The sequence below is a fragment of the Ornithodoros turicata genome, chromosome 1, assembly GCF_037126465.1.
Source record: "Ornithodoros turicata isolate Travis chromosome 1, ASM3712646v1, whole genome shotgun sequence".
Lineage (NCBI taxonomy): Eukaryota > Metazoa > Arthropoda > Arachnida > Ixodida > Argasidae > Ornithodoros > Ornithodoros turicata.
The window spans coordinates 199,692,891-199,718,991 of NC_088201.1; the positions used below are offsets into that span (position 1 = coordinate 199,692,891).

The following is a 26,101-nucleotide window of genomic DNA, read 5'->3' on the forward strand; positions in this document are numbered from 1 at the left end:
AGCAATTGTTGCAAACACTCGAGGTGATGTTGTATTTCACCTTCGACAAAGTACCATCAATAACATAAGGGCCAATTATCACTTGGCGACACCAGACGCGACATCGTCCTGAACTCAGAACAAAGAAATCGTTTGAGTGGGAGACGTTTTTTGTGTGCTGGAATCGTTCTGATCACGCAAACGGGGAAATTTATTGACATCGCATTTGTGACGTTCCCTCACGATACCTGTGTGCAAATAAACGACGCCGACATACGAACAAGCCCCCCTAAGGTGAAGTAATTGTGTGCTTCCAGAGTCTTCCAGTGTGTACTTTGCACAATATCAGCAGTGAAATGACTCGCCGAAAATATTAGATAAACTACAATGCGATTGTGAATGGCGACATGTTTTGTGGCTGGGCTGTTCAGCTGTCGATGTGTAGGGCAAAGAGACCAACATGCTGAATGTCGTTCATAAACAACTTGGTCTTGGTTGTTTCCTTCATAGCTCTAAATTATTCGGGTATTGTGGAAGGACACAGTCAAGAGTGGTGTAGCAGTACAACACAGCCGATGTCGCTCATGATGAGGTTCATTCCCGGGACCCCGGGACAGGATTTCGGGATTCTGACGAGTCCAGATGGCGCTTCCAGGTATAGTCCTCCGCGGGTGAGCATTATCTGACCCGCATCCGACCCTACCCACAGGTTCAAATCTGCAGCCCACACGCAACCCACGTCCCGTTACAAACTGAGACCCGGATTCGCACGCAGCTCGCATACTTTTTTTCCAAAAGCTCACCTGCACCCGGCCCGCTACCCGATGAACGTTGATGAGTAAACTGAAAGTACTCCCTGGTGATGATTATATGTGTCTGTGTGTATGGTTTCTTGTGGGGGGAAAAGGTGCAAATGTGTGTTGGTTTCTGGCTTCAGGCATGGTGCTACGGAACAAGACATGGACAAAAACGGACACACAGGAGCTGTTGTACACTAACGGTATGAGCGTTTGATCCGCCCTTGCCAGCGACGTTTTCCTTCATGTTTCGAGCGCTGCAGTACAGACGCCGAACGAATTGAGGGACTCAGTGTGACTTTCTAATAGTGTTTTGGTAAAATGGATCGACGGCACCGGACCGCTGCCCTGCTCCGCACTCAAGAATGACTCCTCACCCAGACCGGCAGCTACCCGCTACACGAAAAACCTACACCGGCAGCAACGTGTGGGCCACCCGCAGGGGCCGCGGGCCGTGCAGGACTCTACTGTGACTATATCGGCGCATTCTGCGAAGTTCATGTGTGTTTTGTTAATTCAACCTTTTCCTGAAGGAAAACGCTCGAGATCCTTCGCAGTGTAACCACTTTGGTAAAACTATTGGTAAAATAGTGACGCCGAAATGCTTTTTTTTTCTATAATAATGCCGCCCCTTTTTTAGTCGTCTCAGTTCTACTGCTTCACGTGAAAAGAAGGCGAGTCCTGCTACCATTGAAGTCCCAAGCAGCACAATGTACTGAAAGTCGAGTGCAATAGGGGTGGACGGGTAGGTGGAAGGCCTTGAACAGATTTGTGAAACTGAAGAACATTGATAAGACACATACCAGCCACCTCTGCTGCACTGGACTTTCAGTACATTGTTCTGCTTGGGGTAATAGGAAATATTGCTTTATCATTCCCTCACACAGGTGTAACATTCCACTTGAATGGAGAACAGCAACAACAAAATGAAAAAAAAACGAATGGAAAGGAACGAAACATTAAATGGTTTACAACACAGCCGCAGTTTGCTTATCACGTTGTACAATGATTGAAACACGACGTGAGAAAGCACAGAACGGTGAGGGTGGCGTCCCCCATTTCGGAGCGAACTATTGCGCAAATACTCGCTGCGGAACTGAAGGGCCGTTCAGCAAATACCTGTACGCACGTGTAGGCAGCGGTCCTCTGCCACCTCCAGTCATAAAAAAACGTCATTTCGTTCGATTTGCTTGTAATATTTGCTCTCACGAAATCCCGGGATTTCCCGGAAGAATTCACAGGGCTTCGGGACACCAAAAATTGGCCGGGATCCCGGAATTTTCAGATCCGGGATATCCCGATTGACAACCCTACGTTTGTGCTGCCGTCGTTCGGCAAAACTCAGGCGCGTTTTCTTTGTTTTCAATTTCTTTATTTTTTTTAGACCGGGGAAAAAAGAAAGCGAACTCAGAGGAGGTACATATTGACGGGTAAGAGAATCGAAGACCCCACTCTACAACTACGCCATTTGCAGTTTTGCTATAGTCCCTGCAGTTTAAAGCATTCATTAATTTCAGTTAACGAATTAATTAACGAGGAAACAAAAATATTATATTATTATTATATTATTACTTTGGACCCTTACAAACATTACGCGCCAAGTCTTCTTTTAGTGCATTACCATATTTATAAAAAAAATGACTCCTTTTATACTCATACTTCGGAGACTCATACGTCGGAGGTATAACGGCATTTAGAATGCCATTTGTACGAGCGATACTCGTCTAAAAAGAAAAATGGCATGTAAACGCGATGGAGCAGTATGAATAATGCTCATCAAGCTGGTCACGCAGTACCCGATATCACCAATCTAAAGGAAGTGACCCATTCTCTTCTCTTCTCCTTCCTTTCGAGTTTCATGCCTTCTCTCGCCTATACACGTGTACAAACGTAACCTTGCCTCACTGTCGCACCACTATGCTATTAGGCTAAGTACACTTTAGGAAGACGTGTTCGCAAATCATGGGCATGACACACAAAGGGACAAACACGACACAAGCCTGAACAGTAATCGACAGACAAATGAGCTGTGGCGGGCTCCATCTACGGACAAACATACACATACAGCCTCCAAGAGCCTAAGGGACTAAGTCAAGCAGTAATTCACGAAACGACAATGAGTGCCTAAAATGTAACATCCCTGACCGGTAACAGGGGGGGGGGGGGGGGGGTCCATGTTCAACCTCTGGCGCTGGCACCGAAGGATTGGCTTTTTCGTGAATTACTTCTTGAAGCCTCTATGAACCTGAGCACATGAACCATTTGTGAACAACTGATTCGTCATCAGAAGATGAGATGACCCCCTGTGTTGCATGTATCCTCAAGGTTGGTTACCACTGCAGTAAAGAAAGGGAGTTTAGTGACAGGAAATGGATAGCCATAATTACTTAATAACTAATTTTTAAACTTAATTAAACTAATTTTTCGCAGCAAGATTATGTAATTCTGATAGAAAGACAACACTATACCACTTAGGTATTTTTCGTAGTGAACATGTAGTACGCCCACAATATTTGTGCAGTAGACCCTCTACAACGTAAATAATGTGGCTTTAGTCGCGACAGTAATGTACCAAGTGCAAGACAAATGTTGTAGATTGTACGCATTCAGCGTACAAGGGAGCTGGACTGCATGTGAGGTGTCCGCAATTTCTTCATGCTCCTAATGCCAGGCAGACCCAGCTTCATTCAACCTTCAGCGACCGCTTGTGGTAATTCTCAAGTTAGATTCTTAATACTATTGTGTTATCACTCGTGGATACGGAGCGCAGTAACTAACAGACAGCTGCACAATGGATTCATGAGGCGTCCTATTTTCATATCGCAATAGTCTTAACGCGACTGTTCTGCTGTAGGAGCTATATTTTTCATAAGCATGAACTTAAACCTCGACTAACCTCCATATTGCTCTCTTTCTTTCTTTTTTTTTTTTTTTTTTTGCCTTGGTCCTCGGGAGCACTTTGAAAATTTGTGTGTACGGCATCTAGCTTCAGACGATTACATACCGGGACTCCAGATCGCCTCTGGAATCGCGCTTTGCCTATGATAATATTCATGAACGAAATCCCTGGAGTAAATCGTTGCCTTCGCGTGTGGAACTTACTCCGCACGGCAATCAATCACTGCGAGTCAAGAGCTTCGCACAATTTGCACTATTGGTAACTTCTAAGTGGTAACACTTGAATGCTCAGATGAATTCTTCTAACAGTCGAGAGTGTAGCCCCGTCGCATTCCCGACAACTTCGCTCTGGCTAGTCACAAATCGCTGCAGCTCATAAAAGGCAAGGTCAGCACAAGGAAGTGCAACTTCCAAACGATGTCATGCCAAAGAAATGTTCACGTGTCACTTGTTTCTGGTGTTAGCAATGCATAACGGCTGTTTGCTAATGCACAATGCACATAGAAAGAAACCAAAGAAGCCAAGATGCCAAGCCCATGCTGTAGTGAACTGAGCACAAGGAAGCTGATGAAGCTGATGAAGACGAACCAACGCCAGGCAACGCCGAGTACATGCTGACCATCTGAAACTCAGAACAACCTCAGTACACTCTGAGTCGATTCAACCCTTGCCCTGGCCACAAACGGACACAACGACAACTACGTCAGAGAAGCCAGCGCAAGAACAGGACCCTGCGAGGTCGCCGCGGTACCCTAAAAGAAACCGCAAACCTCCGTCGCGATACGTCCATCTTGAAGGCAGGAAAGTAGTGGACTGAGCACGAAGCATACGTGAGGCCGACAACGGCAAGGCCTGTCCCCACCACCACCACCTGAGCACGAAGAAGCTGATGAAGATGATGAAGACGAACATGAGACGAGGAATAAACGGATATGTTCTCTGTGGCTCTAGCTCTCTGTGGGTCTAGGTAGACTATACTACACATGCCCATCTAAGACAGTCAAAACCTAGAGCAGTGACTTCGGTTGGCCGACGGTTTAAGAGCATGGCCGGGAAACCAAGAAATATGTTTTCTAAAGAACTACAAATAGCTGGAGCAAAATACTTATCCCAAATGTCATTAAAAATATGCATATGTGCAATAGGTGATGACACGGTAGATAGGTAATGCATAACGTGCAGGTCTCTTCACGAATTCTCAACTCCACATATCATGACCCCAAGAACACTCGCGATCCTCAGGACTTCCTCAAAGTGTCATCGCGTCCTCGTCCGTGATGGGATGTACGGAGGAGATCCCGAGAGTGTCATCATGGGATCTTCCAGTGATAGTCATTTGCGTACATCCTGCGGCCGCCAGCCGGAGGACATATATAGGAGGAGTAAATTAGTTTAATAATGCGATGTGCATTTCTATGCCTGCGCCCATTAATTAGTGTTTCGGTTTGTTTCTCATAACCAAATGCAACCAAATCAGCAGTAATCATGTATAAACTACAAAATACCAGAAAGAGAGAATAGTAGAATAGAAAGAGAAAATACAAAAATACAGGGATACAAATTGAATGATTTCAACGGATACTTCATGCACTGGGTTCAATATGCGATAAAATATAGCTTGCTACACATCTCATTGTGATCTTGTTGCCATGAACATCCGTGCAAGGTCCCTGACAGGATTCTGCACGGAGCATTTTCGTGGAAGATACAGAAAAGTGATGGCATATTACAGCGCGTGCTTGACTTTCGCTGGATGTTTTAAATCAACTAAGTAACACGGACGCTACCTTGGTTGTATCCTGATACTCCAAGGAATTTGTCACTGGTGTGTTACTTATACATTAAATTGAATTAAACTTAGGTACCTCACCCTTGGTTTTGACTGCGATGCTAGGAGGACTCTCGCACATGCGAGAGTTCGCAAGATAGGCAATACATAGTATATGTTGTGTCTGCGAAAGGAAATGCCACTGTTGGATATTCCTTTCAAAGTCAGCTGTCTTAGTCTTACACTTAGTGGCACATGACCTTTTATATTTTTTGCTTTTTATACCACGACACCCATTCTTCGTTGTCGAAAAACAATCAAAAATGAGAGACGGAAAATGACAAGCTGCTGGCCGAGGTTGAAAACTGCAAGAGAGGGAGTCCGTTTCCACTGTAAACGCCTGCACACTGCTAAAAGTGAGAAATGAAAGCAGATTTACTGTACAATTTGACATGATCCTATAGTGCTCCTAAGAGTATCCCAGTCTTGTCCCCAGATGTTGTCCCTAGGACCATCTCTGGAGTCTCATTCTAACACTTTTCTAACAAATTGAGGATCATGTGGGGATATTCCCAGGATGTCACCGCTGTCCCGCAATGACATCCTCAGGATAAGTGAGGGATGTCAGCGTGTTCTTGGGGGACATTATAGGTACAGAGCCAATGAGCATAGCAAGAAAACGTATGCATATGAAAATCGTTAGCACAATGGTTCCGAAACTTGGCCATCCCGCAGCCCATTAAAATAGAGGTGACCTCCCTCCCTCTTCACGATGCCGGACGTTTTCCCATCTCCGCCCACGAAGGTCAGCCGAAAACGTTACTACGACGTGTTCTTTGGGCTATATTTAGAGCGAGTTCACTGAGCAAAAAAGTCTTGCGCAACTGCAGGATTGCGCGGCCATGAAAGCATACTTGCTCATGAAAGTGAGCCTGTTTTTTGGGGCACAGTTTCTCGAAACGAGGACAGCGTTTCGGCACCGCAACTCTCAGTCCGTGCATGATATTGAGGTGTGACCTCCACTTTGTTTTGTGTGCACAGCGGAGAAGCCAAACACGCATAAGTACGTTGTTACGAATGGAAGGAATATTTCAATGACTTTTCTTGTCAATAGCGGGCATTCCGTGGCCAAACCTATACAAAATTCGGGAAGTGATTGTTGTGGAAACTGGCACCTCAAACTTGAATCTGAACTCAGGCCCATGAACTGCTCTTCGTCTGCTGTAATAAAGCCGTCGGGAAGAGAAATCGTGTGAAATGGGTCCAGTCGTGTTTATTGTCCTCGATCTGCAGAAAGTACTTCTCAAACTGAATCTTGAGAGCCGGGATATGTCCTTTAATATAACTGAGGACTTCAGCAGCCTCACACGATTCCGCACTCTGCGCCACGACTACGCGGTGCATCGTGAAGGCAGGGCGTCCGTGTATGTCGCGATTGACGCAGACGCCGTGGCGTTTTGAGGGATGGAGTGAACCTCAGGACATCGATTTTCGCCTTCTTGCGTGTCAAATCAGGCTTGAAAGCGAGTTTCTTGTGACACCTCCAAAGCGTTGCATATCCTGCATGTAAGTGCGTTTATGAGAAACCTCCGCGTCTGCAGCCACGGGCTTCCTGGTAACGCAGTATAGCGAACACATCCGTCGCATTTAAAAAAAAAATTGAATGTTTCACAGTTTCGGAACCACTGACTTAGCACACAGGAGTCCAAAGGACTTAGCACACAAGATTAGAGAAAATTCTGAAGGGGACATCACCGCACTATGTCACTACGACACCCTCCACTCGTGCTCTTTCACATTTTTCACGGCTCTGTACACACATAATGTAAGAAAATGTTCGTGTTCCAAACACGTAACTCACAACTTTTATGATGGCACATATTCCACACTTTTTTCCTGCGTTCAGATTGTCCATCTTGTACCAGATGTCATCATGAGAATAATGTTCGGGTATGCTGACGTCTTGCAAGTTGACTTCTCCCTCGTCAGCGTACACAGGTGACAAGCTGCAGAGGAATAAAACATCGCAATTAAAATAATTTTCGACCAGAATGCATCGAAGCGAGTGTAGGTGTCACAATCAGTTCGAAACGCACACTTCGTGTTCACTAACACTTGTAGCAAAGTAAAACATTTTCCAAAGGTTACTATGCAATGAATCCTGCGCGTTTCTGACAAGTCAATACAATTCAATTAATTCCCCAAATTCTAGTTGGTTTGAATGTAACTGCATGTGGAACTCTAGTGTTTCTGAGCTGCCTATTCACAGAACGAGAAATTATGTGTCTTGTATGATATGCACAGAAAAACAGCCGCTCTTGAGAGGGAGACTCGTGTGTGCTCTGGAAGAGCTCCAGCCATTTCATGAGGGGAAACAGCTTGCTTTTCAAGTCACCAGTAGAGACGATGATGCGAAACCATTCCCTCCATCAGTTTTTGCCTTAGTTTTTGGGGACTGCCTGGTTTGGGGTTGGGAACAACCAATTCGTCCTTCATGTAGGCGGCACATATCCCTTCTGCCGTGTTATACACATGAAGGAGAATAACAATAACAACAACGAAAGAAAGAAGCACGAAGACAGAATAACTGTTCAATACGCGAGCTTTCGGGCAGAGGCTAACCTTCTTCAGACGAAAGCAGCAGACAAAAACATTGCTTATATAAGGAGTGGGATCGGTGAGAGAAGGAATCAACGAATAAGAGAGAAGCAACGCATGCAACAGAAGCAACGCGGCATCTTTGCGTTGCTTCTCTCATTATGCGTGCAGCATTTTACTCAAGTATTCACAACAAGTAGAGCACTACGCAATGATGATCAGGTATGCACAAGAGACACATGATTTGCGGAAAACTTATTCGATTGATATTTGATGCAAGCCTGTGACTGACATGTTCATCGACTTCCCCATAAAGAAACAAACAATGTGTCACAGTGATACTATACATACTAAACATTTTGCAAGCATGTCTACTGACATGTTAACATGTACTAGCTAAAGAAATATTTGCTCTTCCTTCTGTTTTTCTAATCGTCCTCTAAAAAATTCGGTCGTATATACATATACAGTGGACCCCCGTTTATCCGGACTTCATTTATCCGGACCGGCGGTATCCGGACAAAAGGCACGGGAACGGATTTTCCGCCATGTATTTTGTTCTCGTTTATCCGGACTTTAGCTTCCGGGCTCGGACGTGAATTCCAGGGAACGAAAGTCCAAAATTCTTGTAATCCAGCTTCAGTTATCCGGACTACCGTGAGTAAGAGGAGACGCTGACCCCGCTTCGTCACCCTTTTCGCTGTTTTGGGGTTATTCCCGTCACACGTCAGGGATTTACATTCCTCCATAGGGGAGACAACCGTGCACGATGACCCCCTTTTCTATTTGTGTGCGTTGGGCTACGTTGACCAGTCGAGTCATTTGGAAATATGTCGAGCAATTGTCCGGTTCTAGAGGGGAAAACTCCAACCCGAGGGCCTGCTGCTTACGGCCCGTTGGCCGACGAAGACATTCCCCTAGCTGAGCTGCGATCGCTGATACAGAGGTTCACTACGACTGCCGTAGATGATGCTGCGGTTTCTGACTACGTTGACGTTGATAAGGATGATGACGCGTCTGCAGCTATGACTGATGACGGTGTGATTGCTGCTGTTGCCTCCGATCATGTGCAGCAAGACGGTGCCGATGACGCCAGTGAGAAACAAGGCTCTGACATTGACACTTTGCGACCGCACTGACATTCTTCGAGCAGCGCAACAGCGTGGCTCAACTCTATGAAATTACCAAAGATTTGCAGGAATCGAGTGCCTACACTACTATGTAACAGCTGGCATTGACGAGATTTCTGTGTTTTAATTAAACCTTGCTCTGTAGGACGTTTCTATTCGGTCGTTTCATTTATCCGGATGCCCAGGTATCCGCACGATTTCGCCGGGAACGGCACCGTCCGGATAAACGGGGGTCGACTGTATAAAAAAAAAAAAAGGAAACATTCTGCGCCTGGAGCATTGTCACCACTCCCTGTTCGTAAAACATCTTTATTTCTCTCATTGCTTCCATTTCCAGCTGGTGTTTTTGTTTTTCCAACTTCAGGACCTCTCCATATAGCTGCGCAGACGGCTTCCTTTTGTTTCTAGGGGCATCTGCACTGTAACTGCGGCTTGTACGTGGGGCTGACTGCGGAAGCCTGCTTCTTGGTGATTGGTGGACATCGGTGGGAAAGGATGGCACAAATGGTTCTGCTGACCCATCTGGGAGAATGCCAGTTGCTGCGTCAACGGTGGAGGAACCCTCACCTCGCTGTGTGGCCATTTTGCAGTGGCACAGAAAGTCCTACAGACATGTGATCGGTGATGCCACGCAATATGTGATTTGTATTCATCTTGACTGATCTTCGAAGTAAATATGAATACTGTTGTACACAACGCCACTTGGAAACGTACAGCAGTTTCACTGGAGTCTCTGCCCTATCAATCCCACCAGTAATCCCCTGCCGCCCTGCCCCTATGATCTCAAGGGCAGCGGACATGACAGACGGTATCTCTACAACCTGGCCCTTTTCACCCAAAAACAAACAAACAAAAGTATGTCGCCAGTGTCCCTTTTTAAACAGCTCAGCCACCTCGAAAACAGATTCGTTGTACTCAGCTCTTCCACTCCTCCACTTACTTTTCGTGAACGCATCCCCATGAAAACATTTTTCCTTCTTTCGTTTTTGCATATGCACCTCACTCACATCAAAAGTGGGGAATTGTGACTCAGTGTTGATTTAAAAACAATACAAGTTAACAACAAGGAATTTTAACACTGCTACAAGCTCCACATAACAACAAATGAATTCAAATAACGAACACAACAAGCGCCGTAGTACCTACTTACCTATGTCTTGTTCATCTTTTTTTTTCTTTGTCCAGTTTCGGAGTATTGCCTCCGCATTCGTGTGCATACATTGTCCCACCTCTTCTTTACCTCCTGCAGCGATCTATGGTGGTGGAATAACCTCTATTTCAAAACTAGCGTTACCTCTTCCCACGCTTTTCGTTTCGTTTGAGTTGTCACGTCTTCCGAAACCTTTTTTTTTTGTTTGTTTGATAATATTCTCGATGTCCTACGAGAGTTCAAGTGTTTCTCCTTCATCCAATTCGGTGCCTTCGGCTTTTTTTGCTTCAGCAGTTGCCATCGTAGAGCGTGGCAGGCACACACTACTCACGCTGTTGAGCACGTGAAAACGTTTATCGAGTCTACTGGAATCGCCTCCGACACCTATACTGGCAGTGGTTGGTCCAGAGCGCTCAAACTGAAGGCGGGGCTAAGTTGGCGATGGCAACGGAAGAAACGCACTTGTGGGATGACTTTACCACCAAGAGCTATCTCACGTGAGAATCTCCTCACCGTCGTTTCGAGCAAATCACTCGGAGGGTTTTATCTTCTTCTTCTTTTTTTCTTCTTTTTTTGTGAGGGAAACTCTTCGCGTAAGTCTTCTCAGCCGTCAGTATGTTTTCAAGCGTTTCGTTTAAACAACCCCAGTAGCTGCTGAGAGGGGCAGCCCATTGTGCTGAGTATATAGAGGGAAATGATCGCTACCTCTGGTGTCGACATCCGTAGCGCGCGACAAGTGGTGAATTATGTCGACTGTACACCAAGAAAGGTCCAGTACATCGAGGTATGGAGGGCAGTTGCGACGCTGCAGCGTAACAACCATGAGCTGTTTATAAAAGTTTCACGGATTGAATATTTCCGTGTTTTTTTTTCGAGCGGATGACTTAATGAACAACGTTTGCATGTGACGTCACGCTACTGCGCTCATGTTTCCAAAGGTGCCCTGTACCCTACAGTGGCAAAAGGGTGGCCCAACTTTGCGTTTTGTTCGGTGTCTTCCATCATGATTCCACTCCGGTGGATGTTTGGACGTGTTGAACATGGGTAGTATAATAAACCTAATTGTGCAAGGAACACACATTGCCAGTGGTAATCAGTGGAGTTTCACGTTAAGTGTTGGTTTCGCTCAATTCCAGTGCTTACCCCCAGCTATTCCCTGTTACTGTATGCCGTTGTAACCGTTGTATCCGATGCCGTTGACGACGTTTGTAGATGTGAGAACTCAGAGAAATACAAAGTATAACTATATAACTATAATACAAAGTAATTAGCATCAATTAGAGATTTGAGGGTAATCAATGCGAGTAAATGTAAATGAAGACGAATTAAATAATTCAAAATGATATAATCTTACCTACGGTAGTCAAAGGGTAATAACTAGGTAATTAAAAGTAATTGACGATAATTGAAGCTTAAATAAATTGACTTACATGTAGTAATTGAAAGTGTCGTACCGGAAGTCAAGTATAGACTGGAAGTGGACAACAGGAAATTAGGTTAGACAGGAAGTGGAGAACCGGAACTTGACTTGGAAAGGTAGTGCATATCGGAAGTCAAATACAGACGTTAAGAGGGCAACCGAAAGTCAGATTAAGCTTGAAGTGTACAACTGGAAGTCAATATGGATCAGATGTGAATACCGGAGTCAGTATAGACGGAAAGTGAACAACCAGAAGTCGAGTTGGACTGGCAGTAGGTACTGAAAGTCAAGTATAATGCGAAGATGACAACCATAAAAGAGCTTAGACTGGAAAAAGACAACCGACAGTCGAGTTGGACCGGAAGTCGATATTTGAAGTCAAGTTATACTAGCTTCAATTGCCAGTTATACTGGGAGTTGAACTGGGAGTGGGCAACCAGAAGCCGTGTTTAGACAGTCTCTCAGAAGTAAGGTTAGGCTGGAAGTTTAGAACTGGAAGCCAAGTTGGACCGGACGTGGACAACCGGAAGTCGTGTTTAGACCGTCAGTGAACACCCGAAACTCGGGCTTAGACTGGAAAAAGTGCCAGATGCTGACGCGTTTCTCTCACAGTTACAGCTAAATCGCCACTGATTTTTTAACTGGCTGCTTAGCCGGCTTATTTCTGCCCACCTGAGGACTCATTTTAAAGTGTTCTCAAATTTCAACGAGTAATTCGCGGAAAAGACAATGTTTCTCAGCGCGGGGGTTGAGCTTGGACCCTCCTGATTGCCCGTCAGACATGCTACACTTACAGCAGAATAGCATGGCTTTCTCGTGAAATAGTATGTCTAAAATATTCGGTCAAGGACAAGTCATACACCCTTTTCGACTCACTCACACACTAGGCACGGCGTCAATAGCGAACAGATAGACAAGCAAGCAGACTCAACATCTCTCTAAGGACTCACAGAATACATACAAGCTCCAAGAGTTTAAGGGACAAAGCAAACAGGTAATTCACGAAAAAGCCAATGCGTGCCAGCGGGTTGAACATGAACCCTACTGCTACGATAATCAAGGGGGTCTAAAAACGAATGCAAATAAAAGAAACAGCGGCGATTTTGCATTAAGCACGTTTTCCGGTCTAATCCCGACTTTCGGTTGTCTTCTTCCGGTCTAACCCGACTTCTGGTTGTCAACTTCCCGTCCATAATTCACTCTGCTATACACTTGCGTTATTCAGTGATCACCTAAACCCGACTTTCGGTTGTCTTCAGTACTCCGACAACTTGACAAACTTATACACCTACAACTTGACTTCCTGTTCGACACTTTCAATTACTATATGTATGTCATTTTAATGAACCTTTAATTAGCCTGAATTATTTTCAATTACCTTGTAATTATCCTTTGATTATCGAGGGTAAGCGCAGGCTACCTGAGATAATTTTGAATGTTATTCAATTGCCTATAATTACACGTAATTGATTTATTACTCTCAATTCCCTTCTAACTGACGTTTAATTACCTTGAATTAAATTTAATGAACCTGTTTATTGTTTTTGTTGTTAACCATTTTAGTAACCTGTAGTTACATTTGGTAATCTTTAATTTCATTTAATCTTTCTCTTACTTACATATGTCTTATATTCATTGCATTTAAACTCACCTTTCTTGCTTTAATTGCCTTTCATTACATCTAGTTACCTTCAGTTACTCATACATCCTCTTCTTAATTGCCTTCGACTACTTCAATTCTAAATCATGTACCTCCATTTAGGTTCACCCCCTTATATCCCTTTACATGTCCACTTATACCTCTGACTCGCTGAGGCTTCACCATCTCATATGATGGCACAAGCACACAAATACAGCCTTTTCCAGTTTGACACTTCTATAGTGCTAGCGCATTAAAAAAGATGAGACAAAACTCCTTGTGTCAAATGTGAATTCACAATCGTTTACCAGATGCCGTTATTGTGCGAAAGAGTTTTTGTCGGTCATTGAGGCCATGTTAAGGAGTATGGGTGTATGTCGGTTTTTCAACGAACGGAGGTAAAAGATTATTTCAAAACAAAAACAGCGAGGATGACATTTGACGGGTTTCTCATCAAGGGACTTCGGGGAAAAAATAGATGAATCAACGAAAACTCAATTGCTTTGACTTAAAGAATACAGAGGACCAACCTAAAATGTGAAGGAAGCGTGGGTTTATCGGTGCGACTGTCACCGCCTTTCATGTTGTGACGTCATCATTTCGTGTTTTTAACCTCTTCTTCTTTCTTTGACCTTCCCCCTGGGAATATTTTGTCACATTGACGAGTTACTAGTGGGGCAAGTATGGTCGCCCTTCTCTGTGTCTGTCTTGTTCGCTCCAACTTAGTTGTAATCGTGTACTAACTGACCCATTCAGCAACATTAATTAGTGAATTGTTGACTTTGTCCCTCAGGCTCAGGGACAAAGCCTCAGGCTGTCCCTCAGGTCAGAACTCCCGACGGCTCATTTGCCGATGTGTTCTCAGCCGCCGCCATGCTTCGTGTACGAATGTGTCGCTGAGAAAACATGCAAGAGTGACAAGAGCACGGCGCTGGCTTATCCAATAGCCCGAGCTTTAAATCGGCCGGGACCATACATTGGCTGGCTTAGGAAATGCTATACCTTGTGTTACACCTCTGTTAGTGATCTATGCTCAACTTTTACAGCCTGCTACACTGGGCCGGGTCACCCTTGACCAAGACCGTTCGACGTTTACGGCATCCTTGGCTACATTCAATGTAACGCCACCGGAACCTTTCACGTTCAAGACGCCGAATGAGTGGACCACTTGGAGGAAACGCTTTCTATGTTTCCGCGCTGCCTCTGGCCTTAACGACAAGGCTGGGTTAAGCCAAGTAGATGCACTGACCTACATTATGGGTGAACATATACGCCACGCTAAAGCTTAGTCCCGAAGACGCACAGAAGTTCGACAAGGTGCTAGAAGCATTCTATGCCTACTTCGCTCTGTGCTGCAACATCATCTTTGAGCGTGCAAAGTACAACAGGAGAGTACAACAGGATTTCGAATCTGTGGAGTAATTCGTGACTGTCTTGCATTCAATGGCAGACTTACTGCCAAGCAAAAGACAAGATATGCTTCAAATGCAAGAAGAAGGGGCACTTCTTATCAGTTTGCCTTTCGGCTAAGCAGACCCAATCTGCCCCCGACGGAACTACTGGATTTCTAGGAGTTGTAGCTCATGGTGGGGGGGGGGAACGTCGAAATGGCAAGTCTCAGTCCTTGTTCAAGGAATACCGTTAACGTTTAAAGTTGAAACAGGAGCTGACGAAACAGTTATACCAGTGAGCGTTTTCCCTAAGCACTTCCCGGGAATCCGTCTCGAAACTCCCAAACGTCGCCTGCGAGGTCTAGACGGAAAAATGCTGAAGGCCAGAGGTATGACCTCTCTTCAGACAGTTTTTCAAGGACAAGAAACCCAACAAGGCATTTACGTCTCGAAGGAACTTCCTACGTAGTTTGCTTGGTCAGCCAGCCACAGAGAGCCTGAAAGTGCTTCGGACATTACAAATGCTCTCAAAGGCATCCCCATTCGAAGAATACGCTAGGTTCTTTCAGGGACTGGGAGTTCTACAAGGAGATTACGACATAAAGCTAGCTGCTGATGCTAGGCCCTTTGCCCTTTCATCTCCACGGAGAGTACCACTGCCCCTATAGCAAAAAACAAAAGAGGAACTTTAGCGCATGGAGAAGCTAGGAGTCATAACGCCAGTCATGGAACCGACAGCCTGGTGGGCGCCAATGGTAATCGTCCCAAAGAAGTCAGGAGGAATTTGACTTTGCATCGATTTCCGCTACGTACTGCGTGAATTTCATCTTATCCCTTCTGTCGAACATTCACTCGCAATACTAAAAAGTGCAAAGGTCTTCAGTAAACTCGACGCAAGCTCGGTTTTTTTGGCATGTACTGCTAAGTGAAGAAAGCAAACACTTGACGGCGCTCATAACTTCGTTTGGGCGATATTTCTTCAACAGATATCCCCCCCCCCCCCCACCCGACGATATTCCTTCGGGATATCGTCCTCGCCAGAGGTATCGTCCCCGCCGGTAGCTCAGTCGGTAACGTGTTGGCTTGCTGAGCGTAAGATCGCAGGTTCAATTCTTGTTGAGGAGGGCAGCAATTGGGGAAGGTAGACACTGCTTCCAGTACCGTGTGTCGGATGTGCACGTCAAAAGAACCCAATGTGTCGAAATCCCTCATATCGCCACATTAGGCCGACGCATCTCCCTTTATTATTAGTATCATTCACTGCAAGGGTATTTTTTCTGAAAAAACAAAACAAAACAAGCATTTTGAATGGGTGCCGACACAAACACCCTTTTGTAGGATGTTCAGAACGACCTCTAAAGATGCTCACTCCCTTTTCACAACCTTAGGGGTGTAAAAAGCTTTAGTGTGTAACTGGTCCTTTTTACGTGTAAATCAACACCCTAAGATGGAAACACACCCCGCGGGAGGTGCTCACTCAACGCGTATGGGTAGTAATTAAATAATGCCGACAGATTCCAGTTTTGGTGTAAATCGGCACCGTCCAAAAATGGCATCAGTTGTGATTTGTTTCTCTGGCGGTCATATTATGCATATTAGTCAAAGTAAATGCATAGCTTGAAAACGTTCCCCAATATGGCAATTCGAAACTGGGGCCATATTGGACCAAATTAGCGTCTGACATACAGATATACGTGTGGATAAGGATATACGAGCTTAAAGTTAGTGGTAGGTTTAAAACATCACGTAAATGGGTTAATGAACCAACAGCTCATTTAGAAAGGAAGTGACATTTCCTTCCTCAGAGAAAACGAATATAATATACATTGAACATGAATATGGCACAGAACGCACACAGACAAGGACGACATACATGGAACCTTTCCGTCCCCAAAGCCGAAAGCCCGAGCAGCTGAAAGTCCCAGCGTGAACAAGAGCAATTCGTCCCAATAAATCAGCCGCTAGATGAACGCTTCCCTGTGTTGTCCGTGTCCATGTGCGTTCTCAAACATGTTCAGTCCCAACCAACATGCTGCACACAGTCTCGCACCCTTATACACGTGATTGTCTTGTGAACTTTGCAGCCCATTGTGGTGCCGTGGGGAATGACCAGGCTCACGGCGCCGCAGAAGCAGGTCTCTAGCATCGGAAGCAGGCGAGTATCGCCCTGCTGAGAGGAGACTCCATTTCTTCGATGCTTCGTGACACTCTTGGCTTCCCGCCAATGGACAACAGACATTCTCCCTCCATCCATGCTTAGCAGAGTTGGTCCAGCACAAGCTTTCCGTATGCCACGAAACACCTCTCGTCAAGATGCTGCATTAACTCATCGAAAGCGGCCCGATGTGGCTTTTACAGTTCATTTGCCTTACCGCTTCAGACAAGTTGACTCTCCGAGTTGACTCTACGGTCACTGCGGTGCTCTAGAGCAGTGGTTCATAAAGTGTGGTCCCCGGACCCGCGGGGGCCCCTGAGAGTGTTCGCGTGGGTTGGTGTCGATCGCAGACAGCAAGAAGACCATCTAGGCCAGTACTGGTCACGCAATCTCTGAAGAAGAAGATATTTATATATGACGATATATGAGAAGGCAGAAATATACTGCCTTGTGTTTGTTTGTTTTTCCTTCCTGCTGAACAACCGCGAGCCCACTTACATGCGATCCCCAATGTCACTTGATGTATTGGACCTCTCGTGGTCCTCAACCGACATAATTCGCCACTTGTCGTGCGCTACGGACGTCGACACTAGAGGTAGCGATCATTTTCCTCTATATATTTCGCACGACAGACTGCCCCTCTCAGCAACTGCTGGACTGATTTCTTTCACAAACTGGAGACGTTTTCGTGCGGGCCTCAGAACATCTGTGCACACCGGTATGTCCCCAGAGGCTCTCTCTCAAGCAATTACCCGTGGTATTCAGGACGCGGTGGTCATGTCTAAAAGGGTAACAAGCCATATCGGCCATTCCCCCGCTATTAATCACCTTAGAGCATTACGTCGCCGAGCAGAAAGAACGGCTCGTCGGACAGGGCAACTTACGGACATTGTGGAATACCGCCGGATGAAAGCTAAAGTAACACGAGAACTTAAAAACGAGGACAGGAAGCGTTGGCGTAAGTTTTGCCACCACCTTTCACCGTTCGATCCGGCCACGAAGATCTGGCGGACAATCCGATCTCTGAAGGAGGCGCCCCCTCAAAAGAATCCTCTCGCGGCCTTGGCTATCGTTCAGCGTGTAGACGAGAACACGCTTGCGACGGACTTCTGTGTGGTACTAACGACTCCGGCGGCTGCCTCGACCACGCCCCTACACCACAGTTTTGTCCACAGTTTGACGGCTGAACTTCACCACGACTGGCCCCGTCCCCCGGAAGTTATGGACCGCGACTTCACACTAATCGAGCTAAAGGCAGCGTTGAAGCTTGTGAACGCCAGCTCGTCCCCTGGGCCCGATAAAATCACCTATGCCGCCCTACGAAACCTTGACGGGCGGTCACTCCAAGCTCTCCTTCATGTCTATAATACGTCTTGGCAACAAGGATCTTTACCACATACATGGAAGGAGGCCCTGGTTGTTCCCATCCTGAAACCAGGCAAGCCCCCAAATGTCCTATCCTCCTTTCGCCCGGTGAGCCTGACAAGCTGTGTGGGGAAACTGATGGAGAGAATGGTTTTGCGTTCCCTCACGAAATGGCTGGATTTCGTCGCCACCGAAGCTCCATGGATCCAGTTCTCGACCTAGTCTCTACAGTTCAACATGCTCGAGCCCATCGACGGATCGTCCGATCGGTCTTCCTTGACATCAAGCGCGCCTATGATACCGTCTCGCACATTTGTGTGCTGCATGCCTTGCGCTCGTTTGGAGTATCCGGTCGGCTCTTCATCTGGCTCCAAGACTTCCTTACGGACCGAACTGTCGCTGTCCGTACGTCCCAAGGCCAAAGCCCTCAGCATCCTGTTCCCCAAGGAGTCCCCCAAGGAAGCATTCTCAGCCCGACACTCTTTAACGTGGTGATGGCCGGCCTACAATCAGTAATTCCTCGCAAAGTGTCGTTCTCCGTGTATGCAGATGACGTCGCCCTTTGGACAGTAGGAAAATCACGCCCGGCTCTCCAGCGCCGCCTGCAGCTCGCTTTAAACAACATCCATACGTACCTGACGCACCTCGGGATGGACCTTTCACCCGAAAAGTGTGTCGAGCTCCCTTTCACGCGTAAAGCTATGGCCAATTTCCCACTTTGGCTTGGTTTAAAGAAGCTAGAACCAGTACGCTTTCACCGCTTCCTTGGCGTGGTAATCGACTCGGACTTGCGCTGGGCTCGGCACATTAAACACCTTGAAACTAAAGTGCAGCGATGGCTCCCCGCAATCCAACATCTTTCTGGCCCAGGATGGGGCTGTGATCAGCGTTCCCTGCTCGCGGTTCACGCGGCATTGGTAAGGGCAACTGTGCTTTACAGCCTTCCTATTCTGCACAGGATATCAACAACTTCATTAAATACGCTTCGGTCCCTGTTTGCTCGAAGCCTTCGTCGATGCCTCGGAGTTCCAAGAATGGCTGAAACACGACAAGTACTGGCTGAAGCTGGTGAGCTCCCGATTGAAGTTCTCCGTGAACGGGAAACGGCTCGGCAGTACCTCCGTTTGCGTGCTCACATTCCCCGCCACCCGCTACTCAGGAAAATTCGATACCGCCCTGGAAGCGACTTCTATCGAGTAGCGCAGAGGACACGCCAGACTCTCACTGGCTTCATAACTAAGGACACTATACCGCCGGAAGCCCCCTGGTCTCTACCGGTACCGCCCACTTTTGTACGCCTCCCAAACCTTCTGCAAAGAAGAGATCAGGTCCCCCCTCAAGTCCTCCGAGCCCATTTTCATGCTCTGGTAGACGAGAAGTTTTCTACGTTTACGGCAGCATATACTGATGGCGCATCCCGAAACAACAAGTCCGCCTCAGCCTTCGTCATTCCATCCGAAGGCGTCGTGCACGGAAGACGCCTTTCACATCCAACCTCCTCCACAGCTGCGGAACTCTATGCCATCCTTTTCTTTCTACAACACATCGCTGATTTTCCACCCCAGGAATGGGCAGTCTTTACAGACTCCAAATCTGCACTTCAAGCAATTGAAACTTCCGGCATACGAGGCCCATCCGCACCCCTAGTCACAGACGTGTTAATGGCTTACCACACTATCTACGCCGCAGGCCACAGGCTAGTTCTCCAGTGGGTTCCAGCCCATTGTGGTGTCGTGGGGAACGAGCAGGCCGACAGCGCCGCAGAAGCAGCACTCTCGTCTCGGAACCGGACCCGTATTGTTCTGCTTAGAGGAGACCGCCGTTCAATTCTGCGACGTCTAGTGACACCCCTGGCTTCCCGCCAACGGACAACCGACATTCTTCCCCCCTCTATGTTGAACAGTGTTGATCCCACGCTCGCTTTCCGCATGCCACGAAACACATCTCGTCAGGATGCTGCATTAATCCACCGCATGCGCCTCGATGTGGCCTTTACAGCTCAGTGGCGTTACCGCTTGAGACAAATTGATTCTCCCACCTGCTGCCACTGTGGTGCTCTTGAGGATCTGGAGCACATTCTTCTTCATTGCCCTCACTACGAACCTTCCCGAACCACACTCTCCGAGTCTCTTCGTCAGCTGGACTCTCGCCCTTTCTCCCTACCGAATTTGCTTGGTCCCTGGCCCAATCCAGCCCAGCAACGCTCTGCGCTCAAAGGTCTTCTGACATTTCTGGACACCATCGGACTTCGATCGTTATTGTAAAGGGGCACGTTATTTTATTCCCCCCATTCCACCAAGCACTGGGGTAGAGTATCGCCTGTTGCGATGAAACTCCCCACTCTCCAAGGCCGAAAATAAAGTTGTTGTTGTTGTTGTTGTTTTTCCTTCTTTTTTTCTTCACATCTCTTGCCTGTATCTACCTGAACCGAACTTAACAGGGGTCATTCAATGAATTCTCAGTGGTTTGGGAGATCCGACACAACGAGAAGTTTGGGAGACGCAGCTCTAGAGGGTCTCGAGCACATTCTTTTTCATTGCCCACAGCCCTGCTACACTGCTACCACAACAGTGTTTCCAGCGTTCCTCAACAGAACTGTCGGGTCTCTGAATCACCTGAACTCTCGCTCCCTCCCTCTCACAAAATTGCTTGGCCCCTGGCCAAATACAGCCCACCAACGCTCTGCCCTCAAAGCTCTTGCGTCATTTTTTGACACAGTCGGACTTCGATCTTTTTTGTGATGGCGTGCATTATTTCAATCCCCTCATCACCACCAGGGATTGGGAAACTCCCCATTCCTCACCTTAAAAGTAAAGGTGTTGTTGTTCTGCAAAATAGACAGCCCTGCTCACCTTCAAGTGAAAACGAAGGTGAGGTGTCTCAGTTTAATTTGCACACATGCACAAAAACACTGAAGTAATCAAAATATCGTATGCGTTTCTTAGTGGCTATGAGGGAAAACTAGGACTCGGCGTACAGGACATTCATTTACTATGTACGCCAAAGATAAACATTTTGCTCAATTGCACCCTTTTCGCACCAGTAGCAGGACATGCATCCGCAAGGTCGATCTCTGTAAATATTACACCCATCCAACAACCACCATGCAAACATTTTCCCGCACAGGGTGTAACGTTTAGACCCAAATAACACCGCATTTGCACCGAAAAGGGTGTTGAGAATTTGAGAGTGATCATGTATCACTTTGTACATCATATCTAGTCATGTACATTGCTAGTTTGTAGGGGATCACTTGGATTCTTCTCTTGTGTATTCATTGACGTTTCATACTGCACAGGAGCGCAATTTACTATGCCTAGGATTTTTGCACCGTGCCATGCGTCAGCTATTCTTAGCATGTTGATAGATGTGCTTGTGCTGTTCAAGAACTCAGGTTTAGTAAAGTATTTGTTCCCTTAACACAAGAAAGCTAAACCACCGCTACGTGTATCAGTTGCCATACCTGCAAACTAAATCCATTTAATAAAATGCTCTTACGCCCTCATCATACGACACGACTGCTAAAAAGATCAGTCCGTCAGAGCGGGTGGTGGGACAGCATCACTTACTGATATAACTGTCCAGACAGCGCACGGCGTTGACATGGTTTGGAAAATGAATGTGCCAATGCGTATTTTGACTTGTATTTTGATGGTGGAGCAGCATTTGCGCCTAGCGTCATATCGACTACGGCTAATGCTCACTGTGCCCCTACAACAGCTTACTTGCCCCTTCGTTAACTTGGCGTTCTTGCTTCGTTAAAACGTTGTTCTGGGGGGGGGGATATGTTTATTAAGAAAAAAAGAAAGGAAAGGTTGTTCTGGGTTAATGGATCAACACTCACCTTTCGAGACCGCTTCCTCTTTCTCCTCTGGGAATCTCGTCCGCATGACATTCTGCAACCGTTGTAATGTATATGATTAACAAATAGACACGATATACTGCGTGATATAATATCATAAACACGAAACCTCATTTCCTTTGGACCCTATTTGCACCTAGCAGTTTCTCGTTTGTTTAGGTCGGCATTCGGTAATTTCAAATCCGACCATTTCGTCTTTGGGTTTCCGTTTTTTTAATTAACAGTAGTATGACTCACAATTTCAATAAGTACACACTTTCTATTCCCAATCATCCATAATAAAAATTGATGGAAGTTTGTCCTCCGGTGTGTCTTCAAAACACCGAAGTCCTGTTTGGTACTCCGCGAGCCAGTGGAGACCGACCCCCTCAACCGTCTTTTCTTCGGTAAAATTAATATATTTCTTGAATCTATTCACTGGACAAAACATGCATAGATATTAATGCATAGATATGCATACACATGCATAAATGCATAGATATTAAATGATAATTTGATTAGCTGGAGCTGCTTGTGTCCGCCTCGTTCCAGAGAAGGTCTTCATATGCCTATTCACTTTATCTCCAAAGGAGACTGGAAGACCACTGTGACCTTTTTTTTTCTTGCTATTCTTATTTTGTAGGTAATTGCTGGTTCTATACCGAGGCCAATGAAGTATGCAGTATTTCTAACATTGTCGAAACGAATTCTGTCGTGAGGCTTTGAGAGAATAGAATCACAACGAGGGCAATGCTCTATAATAAACTTCGTGCATTGAGGCACAAACTAAAAAGAGCCGGCGTATTGTGGGGCAACCTTGGCTGATATCTGAATAATCCAACAGGAAAGAAGCGAAAGACATAAGACTGATATCAACAATGAATTTCTGAAGCAGAAAACACGTTATCAGAAGAGGAGATGACAAATCTGAAACCAAAAGAAGGAGCGACGTGAGACACAGTGATGGGACGATGCACCAAAATGCATATCTACGAACAGCTCAACGTTTTTTATTATGGAAATGTACTTGAGATAAAGATTAGAAACCTCTGCGTCATACTTGTGAAGGTGTAGCAGCAGCGTCATAATCATCACCAGCACCGCCATCGGTTACGCGCAGCACTGCGCGTGACCCGAGCTTTCGTTTCCGGTTCATCGCCATTAACCGTCATTAAACCCATCAACCTCAGTAGAGCCTGGTCGCCTCATTTCTCGCTCTACAACTGGTGACCCGAACGTGATGTCTTAGCGTTCCACCATCATGAACGGTGACCAGCATTCCACCAGCTCTTCGCCTCCCAGCCGGCCACCGCCACTTGCACCGCTCGAGGCTTCTGTGGCACCGCTCCGCCTGCCGCCTTTCTCCATCTCCGATCCTCAGCTGTGGTTCGCGCAGGCGGAGGTTCTCTTCGACGGACGGCGCGTCACTTCTCAAGCCTCAAGGTTTGGCCACGCCATCGCAAACCTTCCTCCCGAAGCTGCGGCGGAAGTCCGCGACTTAATCATCCACCCTCACCCCGAGTTACCCTACGACACCTTAAGGGACGAGTTAATCCGCCGCACGTCTGCTTCGGAGGAGCGGCGATTGCAGCAGCTTCTGAACAGGGAAGAGCTCGGCGATCGACGGCCCACACAGCTACTACGCCGCATGCGCGACCTCGCCGGCAACCCTACCACGGACGACTCACTACTACGCGAGCTCTTCCGACAACGTTTGCCCCACAACGTACGCATGATCCTGGCCGCCGGCGAAAATTCCCGCCTGGATCACTTGGCGAAGATGGCGGACCGTATTATGGATTTTGCTGGCCTTCCATCTCCAGGAGCCGTTGCCGCCCTGGCCCCCCGCACCTCCCCTCCACCGGTGGACGTTGCAATCAATGCCATCAGCACGTCGCTCCAGCAACTCCAGACTACGGTGGCGGCCCTTGTGAACCGGGTGGACGCCATTCCCCCGCAGCGACCACGTTCCCCTCGCCGCCCGTTTTGCCGTCGCTGCTCGCCATCCCGTCAACGGTCTCCTTCGCCTTCTCAGCACCACTTCTGCTGGTATCATCGAAAATTCGGCGATGCCGCAAGGAACTGCCAGGCCCCTTGCTCGTGGCCGGGAAACGCTCCCCCCAACCATTAACGGCTGGCATGGCTGGGGGCGACAACAGCCGGCTCTTCCGGATCACGGACCGCGTGTCCGGCTGTCGCTTCCTGGTGGATACCGGGGCTGACGTGAGCGTCGTTCCACCAACCCCCGCAGAAAAACGACACCGACAACCAGACTTGGCTTTGCAGGCCGTCAACAAGTCCACCATCTCAACTTACGGTCAACGCTCCGTCACCCTTGACCTCGGCCTGCGCAGAGTATTTCGTTGGGTTTTTACCATCGCCGACCTCCCCTTCGCAATCCTTGGCGCCGACTTCCTCCACCATTTCGACCTTCTTGTGGATATTAGACGCCAGCGCCTCGTCGACAACACTACTTCTTTGCACGTTTATGGAGCTCCAGCGCATATAGCCGCCATTAGTCCCACCATACGGCTACCGTTGCCCACTGCTTTCGCCGACATTGTCACGGAGTTCCCCGCTGTCCTGCGCCAATCGCACGCCTCTTGCCCACCTCGCCACAGCGTCACTCACCACATCGTGACACGAGGCCCCCCTGTCTTCGCTCGCCCCAGACGGCTGGCTCCAGAGCGCCTCGTCATTGCCAAGAGGGAATTTGAGCACATGCTCGAACTGGGGATCATTCGGCCTTCCTCCAGCCCGTGGTCTTCCGCTCTCCACATGGTGCCCAAAGCAACACCTGGTGATTGGCGCCCATGTGGGGACTACCGTGCACTCAACATCGTCACGGTACCGGACAGATACCCGCTTCCCCATATTCAGGACTTCACCGCGAATCTTGACGGAGCGACCATCTTCTCCAAGATAGACCTCATCAAAGCCTATCACCAAATTCCCGTCCATCCCCCTGACATCCCGAAGACTGCTATAACCACCCCTTTTGGCCTCTTTGAATACGTGCGGATGCCCTTTGGCCTGCGTAATGCTGCGCAGACATTCCAACGATTCATCAACGAAGTGCTCCGCGGCCTGGACTTCGCATTCGCATACATGGATGACATCCTCGTCGCAAGTCCATCTCCGGAGGCTCATCGCGCCCATCTGCGCGCCCTGTTCTCGCGCCTGGAGGACTACGGAGTCTCCATCAATGCCGCGAAGTGCGAGTTTGGCGTTACCACCCTTACCTTCCTGGGACACACCATCACCCCGCAAGGCATCCGGCCACTCGCATCCAAGGTCCAGGCAATCCGAGACTTTCCTGCCCCCACTTCTCGCAAAGGACTTCGTTCATTCCTCGGCCTCGTGACTTTCTACCGACGTTTTGTGCCTCGCTGTGCTGCCTTGCTCCAGCCTCTCTACGCAGCTCTCGGCGCTGACCCTCCGAAAGGGGCCCGTGCCGCCCCTCTGGAGTGGACACCGGCAGCAGAACGTGCGTTCGAAGAGGTCAAGCAGGCCCTGGCAGATGCTGTGCTGCTCCACCATCCTCGTCCTGACGCCGAGACAGCGTTGTTCGTCGACGCCTCCACCGCTGCTGTCGGCGCAGTCTTGCAGCAGCGTCAGGATGGCCACTGGAAACCTCTCGGTTTCTTTTCCCAACGCCTCTCGCCAGCCGAAACACGCTACAGCACCTTCGGGCGTGAGCTCCTCGCCGCCTACCTGGCATGCAGACACTACCGCCATTTTCTCGAGGGCCGCCCGTTTGTGCTGTACACCGACCACAAGCCTCTCATGTTCGCCCTGCGATCGGCCTCCCTCAACCACTCGCCTCGTGAAACCCGCCACATGTGCTACCTCTTGGAGTTCACGACCGATGTGCGACACGTCGCAGGCGAAGACAATGCCGCTGCCGACGCACTCTCGCGGCCGGACGTCAATGCTCTCCCTCCGCCCCCCGCGGTCGATTTGGACGGCA

The 26,101-nt window shown here is 47.8% G+C and overlaps 1 protein-coding gene across 3 annotated transcripts in view; it reads right to left on the minus strand.

Annotated features, from left to right (window-relative positions):
- The window catches only part of LOC135378940 (caspase-7-like), a 314,482-nt gene that overhangs the window by 229,119 nt on the left and 59,262 nt on the right, over positions 1 to 26,101 (minus strand). For all 3 annotated transcript variants that reach the window (XM_064612122.1, XM_064612123.1, XM_064612125.1), the window contains exons 3-4: positions 22,135 to 22,186; positions 7,304 to 7,448 (exon numbers count right to left, since the gene is read on the minus strand). In XM_064612122.1, the coding sequence (XP_064468192.1) occupies positions 7,304 to 7,448; positions 22,135 to 22,186 (197 nt within the window). The remainder of the gene's footprint in view (positions 1 to 7,303; positions 7,449 to 22,134; positions 22,187 to 26,101) is intronic.